This window comes from Prionailurus bengalensis, chromosome B1 (genome assembly GCF_016509475.1).
Source record: "Prionailurus bengalensis isolate Pbe53 chromosome B1, Fcat_Pben_1.1_paternal_pri, whole genome shotgun sequence".
In the NCBI taxonomy this organism is placed as follows: Eukaryota; Metazoa; Chordata; class Mammalia; order Carnivora; family Felidae; genus Prionailurus; species Prionailurus bengalensis.
The window spans coordinates 82156609-82174721 of NC_057344.1; the positions used below are offsets into that span (position 1 = coordinate 82156609).

At 37.3% G+C, this 18113-nt stretch overlaps 1 protein-coding gene across 1 annotated transcript in view; it reads left to right on the forward strand.

Moving 5' to 3' along the window:
• The window catches only part of OTUD4 (OTU deubiquitinase 4), a 46435-nt gene that overhangs the window by 20247 nt on the left and 8075 nt on the right, over positions 1–18113 (forward strand). The window contains exons 8-18 of the mRNA XM_043568060.1: positions 3174–3231; positions 3532–3649; positions 3738–3802; positions 6485–6579; positions 7827–7927; positions 8040–8226; positions 12526–12688; positions 14578–14701; positions 15000–15055; positions 15576–15653; positions 17619–17757. Of these exons, the coding sequence (XP_043423995.1) occupies positions 3174–3231; positions 3532–3649; positions 3738–3802; positions 6485–6579; positions 7827–7927; positions 8040–8226; positions 12526–12688; positions 14578–14701; positions 15000–15055; positions 15576–15653; positions 17619–17757 (1184 nt within the window). The remainder of the gene's footprint in view (positions 1–3173; positions 3232–3531; positions 3650–3737; positions 3803–6484; positions 6580–7826; positions 7928–8039; positions 8227–12525; positions 12689–14577; positions 14702–14999; positions 15056–15575; positions 15654–17618; positions 17758–18113) is intronic.

The window sequence follows — 18113 nt, forward strand, 5'->3', positions numbered from 1 at the left end:
TTTATTATTTTTTTAACTTAGATTCTAACGCCTTTCTTTTTCTTTTTTGGATAATAAAGGTCCCAAGTTGGGGTATAAGTATGTGAACAGCTCTGAATAATACCTCTGTTTAGGTTGTGAACAAGCATCTTTTTTTTTTTTTCAACATTTATTTATTTTTGAGAAGAGAGAGCATGATCCAGGGAGGAGAGAGAAAGAGGGAGACACAGAATTTGAAACAGGTTCCAGGCTCTGAGCTGTCAGCACAGAGCCCGACGCGGGGCTTGAACTCAAGGACCACGAGATCATGACTTGAACCGGAGTTGAATGCTTAACCCACTGAGCCACCCAGTGCCCCCCCCCCTTTTTTTTTTATTAAGAGAAAATTTTTTTTTAACGTTTATTTATTTTTAAGAGAGAGAGAGCATGAGAGGGGGAGGAGAGAGAAAGAGGGGTAAACAAGCATCTTTTAACTTGGAGTCTCTGAGGTGTTTTTTTTTTCCATGCAGGATGATGGGATATGTTAGGGTAGTGATTAAAAGCTTGGGTCTGTGGACAGCCAAACCTGGTTTCAGTCCTGGCTTCCTGCCAACTAACTAGACCTCGGGCAAGTTACTTAAATTCACTAGCAGGTCTTAATTCTATAGCTATAAAATTAGGATATATTAGTATTTCCTTGAAGGAGGGAATTTGTAAGAATTAAATGAAATAATGTGTAAAGTGTATAGCATAATTGCTAGATACCGTGTTCAACATTCATTAGTTTTTATCGACAATATTAAGACATTTACTGTGTATTTTATAAGAACCTATTGTATTCAATTCCTAGTAGAGCTAAAAATATATTATTCCTAGTATGCGAGAGTATGAAGGTATCCTACTTGAAAAAGAGAAAAAATAGGCCGTGCCGGGGGAGTGCCTGGGTGGCTCAGTCGGTTAAGTGGCTGACTCTTGATTTTGGCTCAGGTCATGATCTCATGGTTCATGAGTTTGGGCCCCATATTGGGCTTTGTGCTCACAGCCTAGAACCTGCTTTGGCTCTCTCTGCCCCTCCCTTGCTCATGCTCACTCTCTGTCTCTCAAGAATAAATAAATGTTAAAAAAAAAAAAATCCTATTTGGTGTTATATACTGTAAAACTAGAGAAATAAATGAAATTATGACTTAGGATATCTAATTCTTCATTAAATCTATGTATCTTTTTTTTTCTTTTACTTTTATTTGAGAGAGAGTGAGTGTGTGCATGAGCAGGGGAGGGGCAGAGAGAGAGGGAGAGAGAAAATCTCGAGCAGGCTCCATGCTGTCAGTGCAGAGCCTGATACGGGGCTTGATCTCACAAATCCTGAGATCATGACCTGCGCCGAAATTAAAGAGTCGATGCTTAACCGACTGAGCCACCCAGGCACCCCTTAAAATATATCCCCTTTTATCTGAAATTCCAGGCATTTGTTGAATTATGTTTTTCTGATTCTTGTCGGAAAACTTGATTGACTACCATTTCTTTGTAAGAGGGAAATGATGTTAGAATCTGTGTCTGCTATGGTAAATTTAATTTTAGAATAGGCTAATTAACTTGAACAGATGGAAGTTCTGCTCTGTCATTTAACGTGACAGCTGTCTGATTAGGATGTGCCATTGAACATAGGGGAAGTTGAGGGAGAGAATGACTAGCCTGTTACAACTTATTGTTTGTGGTTGGTGTGGGGGGACTTAGGGACTTGGGCACATGCCCTTTGGTTGCTGCTAATAGTTTTAGCAACAGTTGGGTCTGATATGGCAGATGAATTAGATGAAGTATGGAGTTAAAGGTAGTATGTTGGAGTTTACAAGAAAAGGTGTGATTATTGTAATGCACAATGTTTTTATACTGTGCTAATGTAGCCCTTGGAACATGGAAGCCTTTTTTAAATTAACTTTTTGTTGCATTGCTAATACTTTTTTATTTGTATTATGTCTGACTTAAGGAGGATAAGGCTTCAATTAAAGAAGAATACCACATAATTGTGGCATAGATTGGATTGGCATAATTTGGTAATAAGGAGGAAAGACCAAGGATGTCACTGTACTCTTGTGCCTGGATTCTTTTCACATTCGAATTGGTTAGTCCTGAAGTAGTGGAAATTGTTGGTGATTTTTTTTTTTAGTCTAGACTGAAGATGCTTGGGGTCTCTTAAATATTGCTGAGGGCATACATTTGGAGATTGTTCTGAAGACTAGAGATTGATTTACTAAGGAGGAAATGTAGGACAGAAGACTGTAAGTAGTTTCTCGTCTCATCTCCCGTTTGACCTGCCATCACTATATTCCAGCTTTGCCAGTCTCTTGGCCACCTTAGGGTCTTTCCACTTGCTGTTCTCCTGAAACAGCTTGGAATACTGCTTGGAATACTAAATAGCCATATGATTTGCTGTCTCATCACCTTTAATTCTTTATTCAAAAAGGCATCTCAGCAAGTCATTTTTTATTATTTTTATTTAATTTTTATTATTTGAGCCTGTGTCAAAACTATCACTTCTGCTACCTGGCCCCCACCCCACCCCATAGATAGCACTTATCAGCATTTAACACACTGATTACTAAATTTAGTTTGTGTCTGCTCTCATTAGATTGCTGTGGAGTATTTTGTTTAATGGAGCCTCATCTGTATATTAAAAGGACATTTTTACATTGAATGTTTTATAAACTGAACTTTTCTATGCACCTAAATTTAACAGTTTTTTTGTTTGTTTCTGTTTTTTTGATTGAGCCATACAATAAGACTTATGGGGAGCACCGTGGTGACTCAGTTGGTTAAGCATCTGACTTTGGCCTCAGGTCATAATCTCACAGTTCGCATGGGCACGTAGGGTTCTGTGCTGACAGCTCAGAGCTTACATCCTGTTTCAGATTTTGTCTCCCTGCCTGTCCCCTGCTCACTTGTGTGCTGTCTCTGTCTCTCTCTCAAAAATAAATATTTAAAAAAAAGAATTACTGATAAAAAACTTTTTGACTTATATCTTATATGCATACACACATATGTATGTATGTGTATAAATACACCTTTATACTGAGACTTTTTAGGAGCTCACTGGAATATAGCTTTAACTTTTTGGAACATAACTGTGACTTTGAAGATGTTTATATGAGGTTAGGATATGTTAATTGCATAAACATACTTTTGTACTTTTAATTAAGGTTATATTTCTTTCTTTGTAGGAGTAAAACTACCACCGCTAATGATGTGAATGGAGTTAAACCTTTGTCAAGTGATCAGGTATTTTTCTTAATGGTTTTAACTAGTTCTTTCATATAAGTACATGAGTTTAGTCTTAATTTTTTTTTAACATTTTCAGTGGAGTCAGGATCATCTGACTGAGAAAAATTTTGGTGGCTTCCTAGTTTATTTTTTATTTTTTAATTAAAAATCTTTTAAAATTTAAATTGAAGTTGACAAAGTGTAATAAGGCTTCCTAATTTTGTAAGTTTTCTTCTTTATTTGATTTTACTCTTGTACGTATCTCAAAAGTGCTTTAAAAGCATTTCTGTGTTGATTGGACTTCCTCACTTTGTTTAGCACCCGAAAAACAATGGGAACTCTCCTAGCCTTCCTTTGTCAAGAAAGGTTCTTAAGTCACTTAATCCAGCAGTCTATAGAAATGTGGAATATGAAATTTGGCTGAAGTCTAAGCAAGGTGAGTTAAAAAAATCTGTGTATTTTACATAAATTTGCTTTGTGGCATTTGAAAATAAGTCAACTTGATATTCTGATATTGTTTACAGCTCAACAAAAACGTGATTATTCCATTGCTGCTGGCTTACAGTATGAAGTTGGAGATAAATGCCAAGTAAGTGATTATATAGAGGAAGAAAAGATTTTACTTGAAATCTTATTTTATTCTAATAGGATCTAAGAAAACAGCTCAAGTTTGATGTGTTGTTAATTGGAGATTTTAGAAGATATTTTATCACATACACATTTTAATAGTTGTAAATATTTAGCTTTTTGATCCATTAGAATGCGTTATAAAAATTGTGTGTATGTCGATGGTGTCCCATCACATGATCTTTAAGAACAATGTCAGTCTTTGATATTACTTGTTTCAAAGAAGCAGCAATAGCACTTTAGATTTTAGATAGTTTCATTACAGTTGGCAAATTACCAAAATTGATTTGAACTTGACATTACAGGTCAGTTTTATGGAAGTCATCTGGGAAGATTTTGATAGATACATAATGGTTTTATGTTAGACTGAGAAAAGAGTGAATAGTAAGGAAGTTTTGGCATTGACTTTTTTTTTTTAAATATAATTTATTGTCAAATTGAATTCCATACAATACCCAGTGCTCATCCCAGCAAGTGCCCTCCTCAGTGCCCATCACCCACTTTCCCCTCTCCCCCACCCCCCCATTAACCCTCAGTTTGTTCTGTGTATTTAAGAGTCTCTTATGGTTTGCTTCCCTCCCTCTGTAACTCCCCCCCCCCCCGCCCCTTCTTTTCCCCCATGGTCTTCTGTTAAGTTTCTCAAGATCCACATATGAGTGAAAACATGCCATTTACTTTGAATAAACTATTGCTCTGGATTTAAGTAGCAGATTGGAAAAGGGGAAATTTGGATTATATCAGTTCTTAACTTAGAGTGATTTTGCAATCCTCACTGTGCATTTGATAATGTTCGAAGACAATTTTTGTAGTCCCACAACTGGGGAGGTGCTACTGACATCTACTGGGTAGAGGCCAAGGATACTGCCAAACATCCTACAGTGCACAGGGCATCCCCCAAGCCCCCAACAAACGCTTGTCCAGTCTAGTGTCAGTAATGCCAAGGCTGGAGAAACTCTGGGTAATTTCCAAGGTTCCTTTACTGTTTTTGTTTATGAAAAAATACTAATTCCAAGACAGAAATAACGTATATACTATTTGGTGATAGAAATAACCAAATACTTTTTGAAGATAATGTTCGTAAAAATATGGTTTTCATTGAAAAGTGTTGCCTTTTACAAACTACTTTAAAATAGCCATTGACAAACATTTTTCCTTGTAGAGGTAACATTCACCTGTGTGGTAAAGTAGTTTGTAAAAAGCCAGTTGACCAGGATTACCAGCATCAAAGACCATCTATCTTAAGAAGTTGTAAAAGTGTTCTGATTCTGAAGTATTTGAAAGTGGAAGAAAAAGATATGATTCATTTAGGTTCTTCCTTACAGAGTTGTCAGAAATGTGGTATAATCACAGAACAGAATTGTGGAATTTTTTGTTACAGTGATTTGGAAAAAACCAAAAGAGTAAATCTAGGGCTTAGGGCTCCTCCTTCCCTTCTCACTCCTCCTTAACAGAGAAGAATGCTTATCTTATGCTGCATCACTAAAACTGTTACTCATTGTTTTAAATCATGCATATTTCCTTTGAGGTTGCAGTTGGTTTTAGTAAAATACATGCTGTTTGTAAAGTAGATGCTAAGCAGATACTTGCTTTTTTTTTTTTAGAGTATTTTGTTTCTATATCTACTAGACTATTTCAGGTAAAATTTAATTGAAATCTGTTTGGAAACTGATAGTTTTGCTATGACTCAAAGGTGCATTTATACTCAAGCATATAAGATGTAGTTTAAGTTTTTGGTACAAATTAACTTCAGAAAGATATGTTTTATTGTTAGACTCTTGAAGAGAGGAAGGCAAAGGGTCCTTTTGTGCTTAATGAATAATGAAACCTCAGCTTTAGGATTTTGATCTAGTTAAAAAAAAAAAAAGTAGGTTAAGTTGAAGCTGCTGTACATTGGGCTTTAGTGCAGTGATCAGCCCTGTTCATTGAGTGTCATTTGACTATAGGAGGAAACTGAAAGGCTTTCTCTGGTCACAGATTGCTATTGGGTAATACAGTTGTATATTAGATAACATGGGATGGATCTATTTTTAGAGGGCAAAAAGGTCTCAGTTATACATTGTCAATATTGGAAAAGTAAGAAGACAGTAGTAATTAAAATAATAGTTGCTCTCATTCATAGAGTGGTTGCTGTGTGCAAAGTTGCAGTTAGTGTCCATTCTGTATATCCTATGTGCCTCATTCCATCTCCATGAGTGATGTAGGTACTATTATTAGCTCCATTTTGCATGGGAGGACACTGAAGCATAAGTATCTTGCCAAAGGTCATATTGCTGGTAAGTATAAAAAAGATGGGCCTAGAATCCTGGTGTGTGCAGTGCTATAGTCCTTTGTTCAGAACCAGGACATGCTGCCTGCCTCTTGTTTGGAGCCTTGATTGTGCTCTTGCTTCTCCCTGAATTACTTGCAAAAACAGTTCATAAAATTTTGGAAGTGTAAACAAAGAAAAGTCTTTATTTTAGCTAGAGCTACAGAGGCCGGGGAGGTCAGAGGAATATTATTTATGGTGTACCCTTTTGAACTTGGTTTTGTTTTTAACAGTGTATAGTCGTCATCTCTCTAATTGAAAATGATAAAAATTTAAAAGGTGATCATTAACGCAAAGGAAGCAGGTGACTGATTTCTTCTTTCTGGAATTGTTCAACAGGTTAGGTTGGATCACAATGGAAAATTTTCTAATGCAGACTTTCAAGGGGTTCACTCTGAGAATGGGCCAGTTTTGGTCGAAGAACTTGGAAAGAAGTATGTACTACTCTTCAACTAAGACATTTACGGTCTCTTCCATTTAGCTTAAGTCATGAGGAATTCTAAATGGCCCTGTGTGTTTATAAATACAGTCAAAAATACTGCCTCTTAGTAGGAAATGGATTTGTTTAGATCTTATGAAACAGCAGTTTGAGTTTAAATTTTGTGTGTTAACATTTTAAAAACTTGTTTTGCTTACAGTTTCAAATGTGCCATTTGTCACAAAGGCAGTTTGGGAAATTGGCTATAAATTGTAACTGTAAAGTGGGGAGCATTGGAGGACAGGGGCCAATGTTCATTTCTAATTTTCGTTTAACACTGCATTGCATGTAGTTAGTTTTCAGTAAATGTCATATGGAGTAGTGAAATACTGTGGCTGACTTGCTGCCACAGTCTCACTTCACAGCACCTTTCGTTTCAGTTGCCGCTGTCTTTATTGGAAAAAAGGGTAATAAATCACACCTAAACTTAACTATGGAAAATTTCAAATACACAAATGTAAAGACAGTACAGTGAACCCCAGTGTAAGCATCACCCTGTTTCGGCAACTGACAGCATTTGGTAATCTTTTCTGATCTGTTCTCCCTAACCGCCCCCTTTTTAAAAGTGAGAATGGGATGGAATATTTTAAAGCAAATCCCCGTCACCACACCATTTCTTATAAACACTTAACATGCTTATGTGTTTCTCTCACATAGTAAGGACTCCTTCCTCCCTACCTTAACTATAGCACTATCATCACATCTAACAGAATAAACAATCATTCCTTTTTAATCTGATATTTTGCTTAGATTGTGATTAAAGCTTTTTAGTCTTTAGTTTTTTAGGTTGGAAAATATGCTTTTGATTTATGTCATCTTAGTTGACTAGACATTAGGATTGCTAAATGCTTTGTACGTTAATTTTTAATCTAAGAAACTATAAAACTAAATTCTTCCATAAATTGAAAATATTTATGCAGAATACTTAAAAATTGATCTTCTTTCTAGGAATATTTTGTTGTTATAAGTCTTTCTGGAGCTCCCGGGTGGCTCAGTTGATTAAGCATTCAACTCCTTGATTTTGGCTCAGGTCATGATCTCGTGATTCATGAGATTAAGCCTGTGTTGGGTTTGTGCTGAAGCGCAGAGCCTGCTTGGGATTCTCTCTTTCCCTTCCTCTATGTGCGTGCAACTCTCTCTCTCTTGCTCTCAAAGTAAATAAACATTAAAAGAAAATAATAAGTCTTTTTCTTTCTTTTGAAGACACTCCCCGAAGAACCTCAAACCACCTCCTTCAGAAAGCTGGAACACCGTATCAGGGAAGAAGATGAGAAAACCTACTTCTGGACAGAATTTCCACTCTGGTTAGGATTATGTCCAATTAATCTTTCTTTGGAGGAGGGGTGATGGTACTTGGGCTTTTTTAAAATTATTATTATAGGAAAATGATGAGGTATTTTTGGCTTCTTGTCACAGACATGGATTACAGAGGGCCAAAGAATCAAAGCAAGCCAATAAAAGCTCCATCAGCACTACCTCCTCGACTCCAGCATCCTTCAGGAATAAGACCACATGCATTCTCTAGTCATTCTGCAGGGGCACAGTCTCAGAAACCCTCCAATGAGCACAAAAATCTTAATAGGACACCCTCACAGATCATAAGGTAACCTCCTGAATGCAAGAGAAATATAAATTGAGAGGCATTTCTTTTATGTGCTAAATTACGTGAGTTTAAACATTTGCAACTTTTTGTTCATTTACTTGTCTATAGTATATTAAAAGTATTGTTGATAAAATACCATGTGAAGATTTTAGTTCTTTTAGATTTTTATTCTAATTTATTAGAATTACCTAATTCTCTTCAGATAAGTCTAAGTAATTTGAAGGTAAGGCATCTTTATTTTTGAATAACTTTTTTCAAATGACTTGGGAGACCTTATTGTAGCCAAATCTTACTCTTGCACTTAGTTGTTTTCTGGTAGCTTGTAATATGTTAAATGTTGAATTTCAAATTGTATTCCTATTCCTTGGGTGGGGATGTTCCCTTTATATACACTTTATGTAGGAACTTAACCAAAATGGTTGGTTTAGTTCTGATAAGGTTGGGTTATTTGTGGTAATGTGTCTCATATTGAATGGGGCTACAAGTTTTGTAAGTAAATGTAATCATGAATATTAGCAATCTGACTGAATATCCGGAGACAGATGAACTTCAGGATCATAATTTTCCTGTGCAGTGGATTTTATTTTTTCCCTAATCTGCCTTTTTGTGGAGTAGTTTATAGCCCTTTGGAGGAAGTTTGAGAGGATGTGTCTTAAGTTGATGCTGTCCTTTTCATGCAAACGTGGCCGTGTGTCTTGTGGATGCTGGAGCCCTCCTAGGTTGCTGTGACCAATGCCTTACCCATTCCAAGCCTCCTATCCCCAGTTGCCTGAACAGTTAGAGCATCAGCTTATGTATCTAGCTCTGGTTTGAAGTTCCTTTATTTTTAGCTTTTGGGCATTCCCCTTTCTTGGGAATATACTGAACTTTTTGTCATTAAAGATAGCTTATGTAACATCTTCTAGACAGTTGTAGGTTCCTAGGCTGACATTACAAATACACTTCTAGTTTTCTGGGGCTATTATAGCAAGGTACCACAAACTGGGTGGCTTTAAGTATCATAATTTTTTTTTTTAATGTTTATTTTTGAGAGAGAGAGGGAGGGACTGGGGAAGAGGCAGAGAGGGAGACAGAATCCCAAGCAGGCTCCTTGCTGTACACACAGAGCCCCATGTGGGGCTTGAACTCACGAACTGTGCAGCTGAGCCATAGTCAGATGCCCAACTCACTGAGCCACCCAGGTGTCCCAACAACAGAAGTTTATTTTCAGTCTTGGAGGCTAGAAGTCTGAAATCAAGCTGTCAGTAGGTGTATGTTCTTTCTGAAGGCTGTGGGGGTGGGGGGAGGGGATCTCTTTCATGTTCCTCTCTGTGGTGTTGCCTACAGTCCTTGGTGTTCCCTGGTTTATGGATGCATTACTCTTCTGCTTTTATCATCACATGCAGTTCTCCCTCTGTGTCTGTCTCTCTTCTAATAAGGATACCAGTCATTTTGCATTTAGGGCCCACCCTACCCTAGTATGACCTCATCTTAACTTGATTACTTCTTCAATGACTCTATTTTTAAGTAAAGTCATATGCACAGGTACCAAGGTTTAGGATTTGAATTACAAAAGCACAGTTTAATCATAAACACCACTACTTCAAGTCTCTAACATTTTTCTTTTTAGTTTAACAAACTATTAGGGGTAGGAAATTATATTGTTCAAAGTCCAAAACATTCAAAAGTTTATTTATTTGATAATTCTTCCTATTCCTATTTTCCCAGTGATCTAGTTTCCTTCTGCAGAGGCCATCCTGTGTTAGCAGATTCTTGTGTATCCCTGCAGGGATACTTTATGTATTTGTAAAAAGTAGGTATATATTCATAATCAACTTTCCAAAAGTTCTAATGAGAACAAATGATTAAAAATCATTCAGAAGAGGGGTGCCTGGGTGGCTCAGTTGGTTAGGTGTCTGACTTTTGATTTTGGCTCAGGTGTGCTCAGGTCATGATCCTCATGGTCATGAGATCGAGCCCTGCATCCAGCTGTCAGTGCGAAGCCTGCTTGGGATTCTCTCTCTTTCTGCCCCGGCCGTGCCTGCATGCGTGTGCTCTCTGTCAAAATAAATAAGTGTTAACAAAGAATAAAAAACTCATTTAAAAAAAATCCTTGAAGATGTTACTTCATCCCTTAAGGTTAGTCATACACACATAGTCCTGAGAATTGCCCTCGGCAAGGAGTAGTCAGGGCCTTGAATTCTTGGCAAACCCAGCAATAATGTGTCAGGACATTCAGGGCTCCTTGTGGGTTATTGCTCCCCACAGACAGAATTGGAGCCATTAATCAAGTAGTTGTGGCTGAAGTTTGTTGTTTGGACATTAGACTCCATTAACATCCAATAGCTTCTTATTCAAAGCAGGCAGTGTTTAAGAGGACTAACTTATTTTAAATATTAACTTTGGAAACCTAAAAATATGAAGTAACTATAGGAATGTCATAGGCAGAATTGAGATTTTCCTTTAATAAAATTCTCACTTTTTTAGTAGACTTGAGAAGGATCATTTTTTTCTCTTTGAACACAGATACTCTTTAGTGTTTTAAATATTAAAGAAAATATGCATACACTACTAAATAACTAATTGTATGATTTTATTTACTACAGATTGAATTTATGTCCGGTGTGTTTTCTCGTGTTGTATCCAGTCTCTTAGGAATTGGTAGAATAACCAATTGTGAAATGTCTTTGTCTTACTAGGATCTTTTTTTTTTTTTTTAATGTGTTAGCTGTATATTATAACACTTCACAGGAGAAGGCAGTGGGTGATTTATAGATATAAAGTTTCAAAGAATTTTTAACATTTGACTGATGACAGGAGCCTGTTGTATTTGCAGTTAGTATACCTTCTCCAGTGTGGTTGTGAGGGTGAATTTTACTAGTATACTAACACAAATGTAGAGACTGCTGATGATTGAATACTCGATAATAATAATAATGATACTGTATAATTAAAAAATCTAAAGTATGGAATTTTATAACTAATAGTCCAATTGATTTAAGCCCATTGGTTTATCTTGACTTTCTTATATTTAACACATTCGTTTTGAATTCTTTTATAGAATAAAAGAAGTTATAATTGTAATGTTGGATGTGAGACCTCACTTTTTCATTTCTTATTGATATTGGTCTCTCCCTTTGGAGATAATATAATAGAAACCTAGGATTGACATGGATGCTTTCATTGTGCAAGTGCTGAAAAGGAATAATGTCATTGCCGGATATCTCTTCTTTAGCAAAATGCAAATAGGAAGGATTTGATTTTTACTGTGTGGTGGGTGAGGGTGAGATGGACAGTTTTGGGTGATGGGACACAGTGTAATAGGGGTAGTGTTAGCTTTCCAGAGATGTGTAGCATGTGCTGAATCCTCTCTGGGATATGAGAAAGACTGGTTTAACTAAGATTATGAAGGTCCACATTTGCTCCTCTGCCTCCCAATTGGGATTGACATCTGCCCTATTGGAATTAGGGTGTGATTTTAAGTGGGACTATCCGAAGACATGAAAAGGCTATTCGTAATTTTGGACATAAAAAAAAATGAGATGGTATCATTGTGTCCTCACTCTTTAAAGGAAGTTATATGTTTTTGTATTGTGACAGTGTGTTTTTCCTGTAGGTTTTGGATTTTCATTTTCCACTATTGTGGAACTATTTGACATGGTAGAAATAGTATTCATACTGCTTATAATAGTTAAAAGCCATATAAACACATTAGAGTTATGTTATAGGCTATTCAACTACTTGTGTATTTTTTGTCATCCTTCTTGGACCAGACTTCCAAATGAGGTGATGGTAGTCTTATTTGCAGTTAGTATCTAGTTGGGTGTATTTTAATTTTTATTCTTTTCAGCTTTCTATTTCTCTTCAGTATCATCCAAAAAGCGGGAGGATGGTCCTGGTGTCTGCTTTGAATGTTTCCCTTAGTACAGAAAATGAGAGTGCTCTTGAGTTTTAAACTAATAACTTTCTCTTTCTTTTAAAAGTAAATTCTATGAAAGTATTGGAATATGGCATAAAGAGTGTATATAAGTGTTTAAATTTCTGCCCTGATGAAAAGAGAAAAATCTCAATTATTTCTGTATCATTTAGAAGTGAGTTATATTTTTCTTTTTTCCCCCTGTTGTTAGTCTTCTTGACTGTCATGTAGCGTGAGCTACAGGAATTTCCATTTACTGAACATTTATTAGGCCATCAAAAGTTCTGTAATACTGTAGTGTAGCTAAGTTAGTCAAATACTGTATTGCAAAAAAGGTTATTTTGTTTTAGGTACTCAAACATTTTGTCTTTTTTTTTTTTTCATGACAATGTTTTATTTGACAGAAAACCTGATCGTGAGAGAGCTGAGGATTTTGATCACACGAGTCGAGAATCTAACTATTTTGGCCTCTCCCCAGAAGAGCGCAGAGAGAAGCAAGCTATAGAAGAATCTCGTTTACTGTACGAGATTCAGAACAGAGATGAACAGGCTTTCCCAGCCCTTTCCGTATGTATAAAAAGAGATTTTAAAAGTTGTTTAGAAGTCTGTCCTTAATATAGTTTTTATATGAAACCATAGTTTCTAATGGTAGACTAGTTATTTTTAAACTGAAAGGTACTTTAAAGATCATTTAGTTGCCCTTCCTTTTTACATTATTCATGAAGAAGATGAGGTCTGAAGATATTACTAGTTGTTGGCAGAGTTGATGCAAGTAAATTGGTTAGCTCACTTCTAGTTTAGTATTTTCTCCTGAACCAAAACAGAATATATTTATTCTGTTAGTTATGCAATAGATGTTCACATTCAGTAAAAAAGATACATCTATAAAATCAGGAAACTCTTCAGTGTCCTTTACTAAATACACCAGGACCTAATATATCCAAGAAGAGTTGTCAGAGTGTTGGCTGTTGGGAGGTGCTGCTATATGTAACCCTGTGGCTTTGCCCTTGCTCTGTGTGTCAGATGCTGGGCTATGATGAATACCCCTCTGATGAAAGAAATGTTCTCTTACCCTTGGGTTTCTTCATTCTTTTGGGGGAGTCAGAAGGAAAAATAGTTCTCCTAGAGAGTGAAGTAAAATGCTCTGTGAGGAGGGTTCATTGGCAGCATAGAGAGAAAGGTAACCAATTCAGTTTGGAAGTAGTGGTATCCCTGTGCCTGTGGTCTTTTAAATATTGGTAAGTAGTACCAAGTGCTGTGTGATTCAGAATGGTGGTTGGGCACTTTTTTCTTAACAATGGATTAAACAAATGAAATAGAACGTTACAGGAGGCTACCAGCTATAGCAGTATAAAATATTAAAGCATCATACACTCCATTCTCTGTCCTCTGACCTCTATGGAATCCTTTAGAAGTATCAGATGCTCAGTTGAAAACCATTAATCTGGAATAGCAGTTCAGTCTGGCACAGGGGTTGGAACTTAGTTATTGGAAGATGTGCCCAAATCTGTGTGTGCATTAGGCGTGGTCTATATCTAAGTATATTTGTCTCCAATGTGATAGATGTTATTTTCCCATAACATAACATTTAGATAATAAAAAAAGTACAAATCATTTAAGCTTGTACTCCTAGCTTTTTCTTTTCTTTTTTTTTTTTTTTTTTGTTGTTGCTGTTGTTGTTAGTGAATGATAAAAATACAACTACTGTAAATGCGATGGAATAAATTGAAATTTTTTGGTTATTAAAATGGGTTGTCATACTCACCATTTTAAGACCTGTTGACCTGTCTTGGATTTGATAGTGACTCAGGTTTGTCTTCTAGAAAACTCCTGCCACAGAGGGCTGAGATCCTATTCTTAGCTGTGTGCAACATTTATTCACAAAGAGCTAGAGGAAGAAAGGACTTCAGTGATAGGTTAGCTTGGAAACCTGACTTACTCCAGTCCCTTTGTTTCACCAGTTAGAAGGTTGGCTCGCATGCAGAGCTTAAGTAATTTGCTGATGGTCAGCATTTTCAGTGGTAAGAATCCTAGTGTACTGTATCTGCTAATTTGCACTTGGGTATTTTTCCTTTCCCTCACAAAGGACTGTGGCCCTACAATAGCTGCTTTTGAAGGTTGGTATGAGGAGTGCTGTTCTTGGTGCAAAGAATGTAAGTGTAGGTTGCAAGGTGAAGGTTTGGTAAGGGTGATTTCCTGAAGGGGGGTTTCACTCCTAATTTAGGCCGATGGTCTGATTGCCTGATATTTTTGGTTTATTAGTAAGGCTGTTGCTGTATTAATTAAACATGAACCTGTGTCCTATTTTTTGTAGTTTTGGAAGTATAAAGACATAGGGCTATGAATATTGAGATTTCTGATCAGCTGTATGAAGTTAAGATTAATTACAAGACTTTTGTTCATATATTTGTGAGTAAATCTTTAAAACAAAGTGTTGGGTTTTTGTTCATTTTAAGAGCTCATCAGTCAGTCAGTCAGCTTCTCAGAGTAGCAACCCATGTGTCCAGAGAAAATCGTCACATGTAAGTGATAGAAAAGGAAGCAGGCGGAGAATGGATACCGAAGAACGGAAAGATAAAGGTATGTTATTTCATCATTTGAAAGCAGATGCTAGAGCTCTGTGCCTGGCTTAAAGTCATACATTGGGAAAGAACCCTTTTTAAATCATTAAACAGTATAATGTCATGTATCTCACTATTGCAGAGACACATTGACTCAAGCTAAAGCATGTTAAATGTTATTCTGAAAACTGCATTTTTCACTGACTAAACACAGTTCAGGTAGTCCTTTAGGCTCTGTCTTCATATTTTATTCTGTCCTCAGACCAGACCTGTCTAGTGGTTGATACTGTTTTCTTTTTTATCTTGGTCTGTTATAGACTCTGTCCATGGACATTCGCACTTGGATAAAAAACCTGAGCCAAGCACATTGGAGGTAAATGTTTTAAATACTAATTGCATCTTTTCTTTCTCTCTTTTCCTTCTTAAACATCGTGGGTAGTATTGCAGGAAGAAGTAAAAGCAGAAGCTGGAGGTGATTTCATCATTTCATAACTAAGTGTTACAGAAGTAGAAAAGCAGAGGAAAAAAATTGGGAAAAGATGATAGTGCTTGAGGAGAGTTCACTCACAAATTATAACCATTTCTTCAAGGCTACATGATGATCACCTATCTGAATTGGTGGAGAGTAGCTTTACTTTCCATTACTGTATATAGATTGAGATTTTTAGAGATTTTTGAAATCACGTTCCCAGTAAAAACTGTCTAATAGTTTGATAGGATCAAAAATGTGCAGGCCAAGTTATCTACCTGTTTAAGACCAGGTATAATTGAAAAAATACTTAGTCGTGAGAGGGTTCAGTCAGGTGCAGGTAGGGTGAACTGTAGAGACAACCATGATTATCATAGAATTTGGGTTTTTGACATAAAGTTTCGCTTTTGTTTTGCTTCTAAAGAATGTTAGTGATGAGAAATGTACAAGAGTTTCATCACCATCAAAGTCAAAGAAATTAGAATGCCCACCTGCAGAGCAAGTAAGTACATTGTTGAATTTGACATTGAATGCTTCATTCTGTGCGGTTTTTCTTCTTTTTTTAATGTTTATTTGAGAGAGAAAGAGCAAGTGGGGGAGGGGCAGAGAGAGGGAGAGAGAGAACCCCAAGCAGGCTGTATGCTGTCAGTGCAGAGTCCAATGTGGGACTCAATCCCATGACCATGGGGCTCGATCCCACAACCCTGGGATCCTGATCTGAGCCAAAATCAAGAGTTGGACACTTAACCAACTGAGCCACCCAGGTGCCCCTGTTTTTAAATGATCATACAAAGAAGAAAGAAACCCAGGGGTGCCTGGATGGCTTAGTTGTTTGAGGATATGACTCTTGAATTTATTTAGCTCAGGTCATGATCTCATGGTTAGTGGGATCAAGCCCAGCATCAGGGCCCCTCTGTTAGTTTGGAGCCTGCTTAGCATTCTCTCTTTCTCTTGCCCCTCTCCCCCATTCTCCCTCTCTCCCTCTCTATTTCTCTCTCTCTCTTAAATAAATAATAAACAAAGTGGGAGGATTTACTCTGGCGTCATAATTTGGGTACAGTTATGATTCATCTGTAATTCTTTTGTTGCTTAGTCTAGAATGTTCTGTTTCTGTGGACTTTTTTTTTTTTTTTTGAGAGAGAAACCGAGAATCCCAAGCAGGCTGCTTGCTGTCCGTGCAGAGTCTGAGGTGGGGTTCAGATCTCATGACAGTGAGATCATGACCTGGGCTGAAATCAGTCAGGCACTTATGGGACTGAGCCACCTATGTGCCCCTTTAAAGATTTTATTTTGAAGTGATCTCTGCACACAGTGTGGGGCTTGAACTCACAACCTGAAGAGCTACATACTCTACTGATTGAGCCAGCCAGACATTCCTCTGTAGAATGTTATTTATTAAAAAAAATTTTTTTTAACATTTATTTTTTTAGAGACAGAGCATAGGGGCAGGGGTCAGAGAGAGAGAGGGAGACACAGAATCTGAAGTAGGCCCCAGGCTCTGAGCTGTCCGCACAGAGTGCGGCACAGGACTTGAACCCACTAACTGTGAGATCATGACCTGAGCTGAATTCAGGAGTCGGGTGTTTGTTTAAGTGAGCCTCCCAGGTGCCACCTGGAATGTTATTTTTTTTTTTTCAACGTTTATTTATTTTTGGTACAGAGAGAGACAGAGCATGAACGGGGGAGGGTCAGAGAGAGAGGGAGACACAGAATCGGAAACAGGCTCCAGGCTCCGAGCCATCAGCCCAGAGCCCGACGCGGGGCTCGAACTCACAGACCGCGAGATCGTGACCTGGCTGAAGTCGGACGCTTAACTGACTGCGCCACCCAGGCGCCCCTGGAATGTTATTTTTATAATCACCATATTTTGGACATAGAAGCCTTACTTGTGAATTGATTTTGAATAAACTTAATATTTGGTGTTTTGTGTTATTTTTATGGTGGGTTGGGTTGGCTTGAAAATTAGATTTTTGAAGGGAAATTACAAATTACTGCAGTATTTTAAAACTTCCTAAAGAGTTGTCTGAATCTTTAACACTTTATAGAAGGGAGGGTCTCAGTCTAATATAGGAATAAAGTTCTTAGTCCTTCCTTGCCTCTCAGTTAACATTCTTCATGTTCGTTAGAAAGCATACAGTTTATGGTATATCTGTGTGTGAAGAGCAGTTCTAAATAACTCATGAATTTCAAAATGATTTCAGTGATTTTTCTTTCTTTCCTGAAAAGCATTATTTAAGATGCTTTAGAGTTTATGTCTCTGCCAGTGTCTTCTGTGACTTTTGGTAGGCAATCCTTGGTTAGGATTAAATTTGTGTGGAAATTTTATCTACTGTGTTTTTCATTTCTGAGATCAGAAAAATGTATATAGAAGCTGTAGTTATGTAAAAGGCAGCTCAGGGTACATTTGGTGTTAAAATTAGTGTTAAGCAAAATGAACTTTTGTCTTTTTCCACCCCCTCTCTTGAAGAAGCCAGCAGAACACGTGTCTTTGTCAAATCCAGCTCCCCTTCTAGTTTCTCCAGAGGTACATCTAACTCCTGCGGTGCCTTCTTTACCAGCCACTGTGCCAGCCTGGCCAAGTGAACCTACAACTTTTGGACCAACAGGTTAGATAAGAATTAAAAAGTTCCTTGAACCAGCCAACGAAAGCTTTCCAAGTCAGAGACTTTAAATTCTTTATTTTTAAACTTTTAAAATTATTATTAAAAATATTTTCTCAAGTAATCTTTTTCCAACATGGGGCTCGAACTCAGGGACCCCAAGATCAAGAGTTGCACACTCTGCTGACTGAGCCAACCAGGCACCCCAGAGACTTCAAATTCTTGATAGCTTGACCTCAGAGCAGGGTTAGGCGTGTGGAGCCTCACAGAGCTTTTTGTGATCCTCTGTTTTGCCCTGCTTCTAGCATGGGAGGACCAGTTTAATTTGGTATTCGACATGTACCCTCAGGATCTCAGGAGCA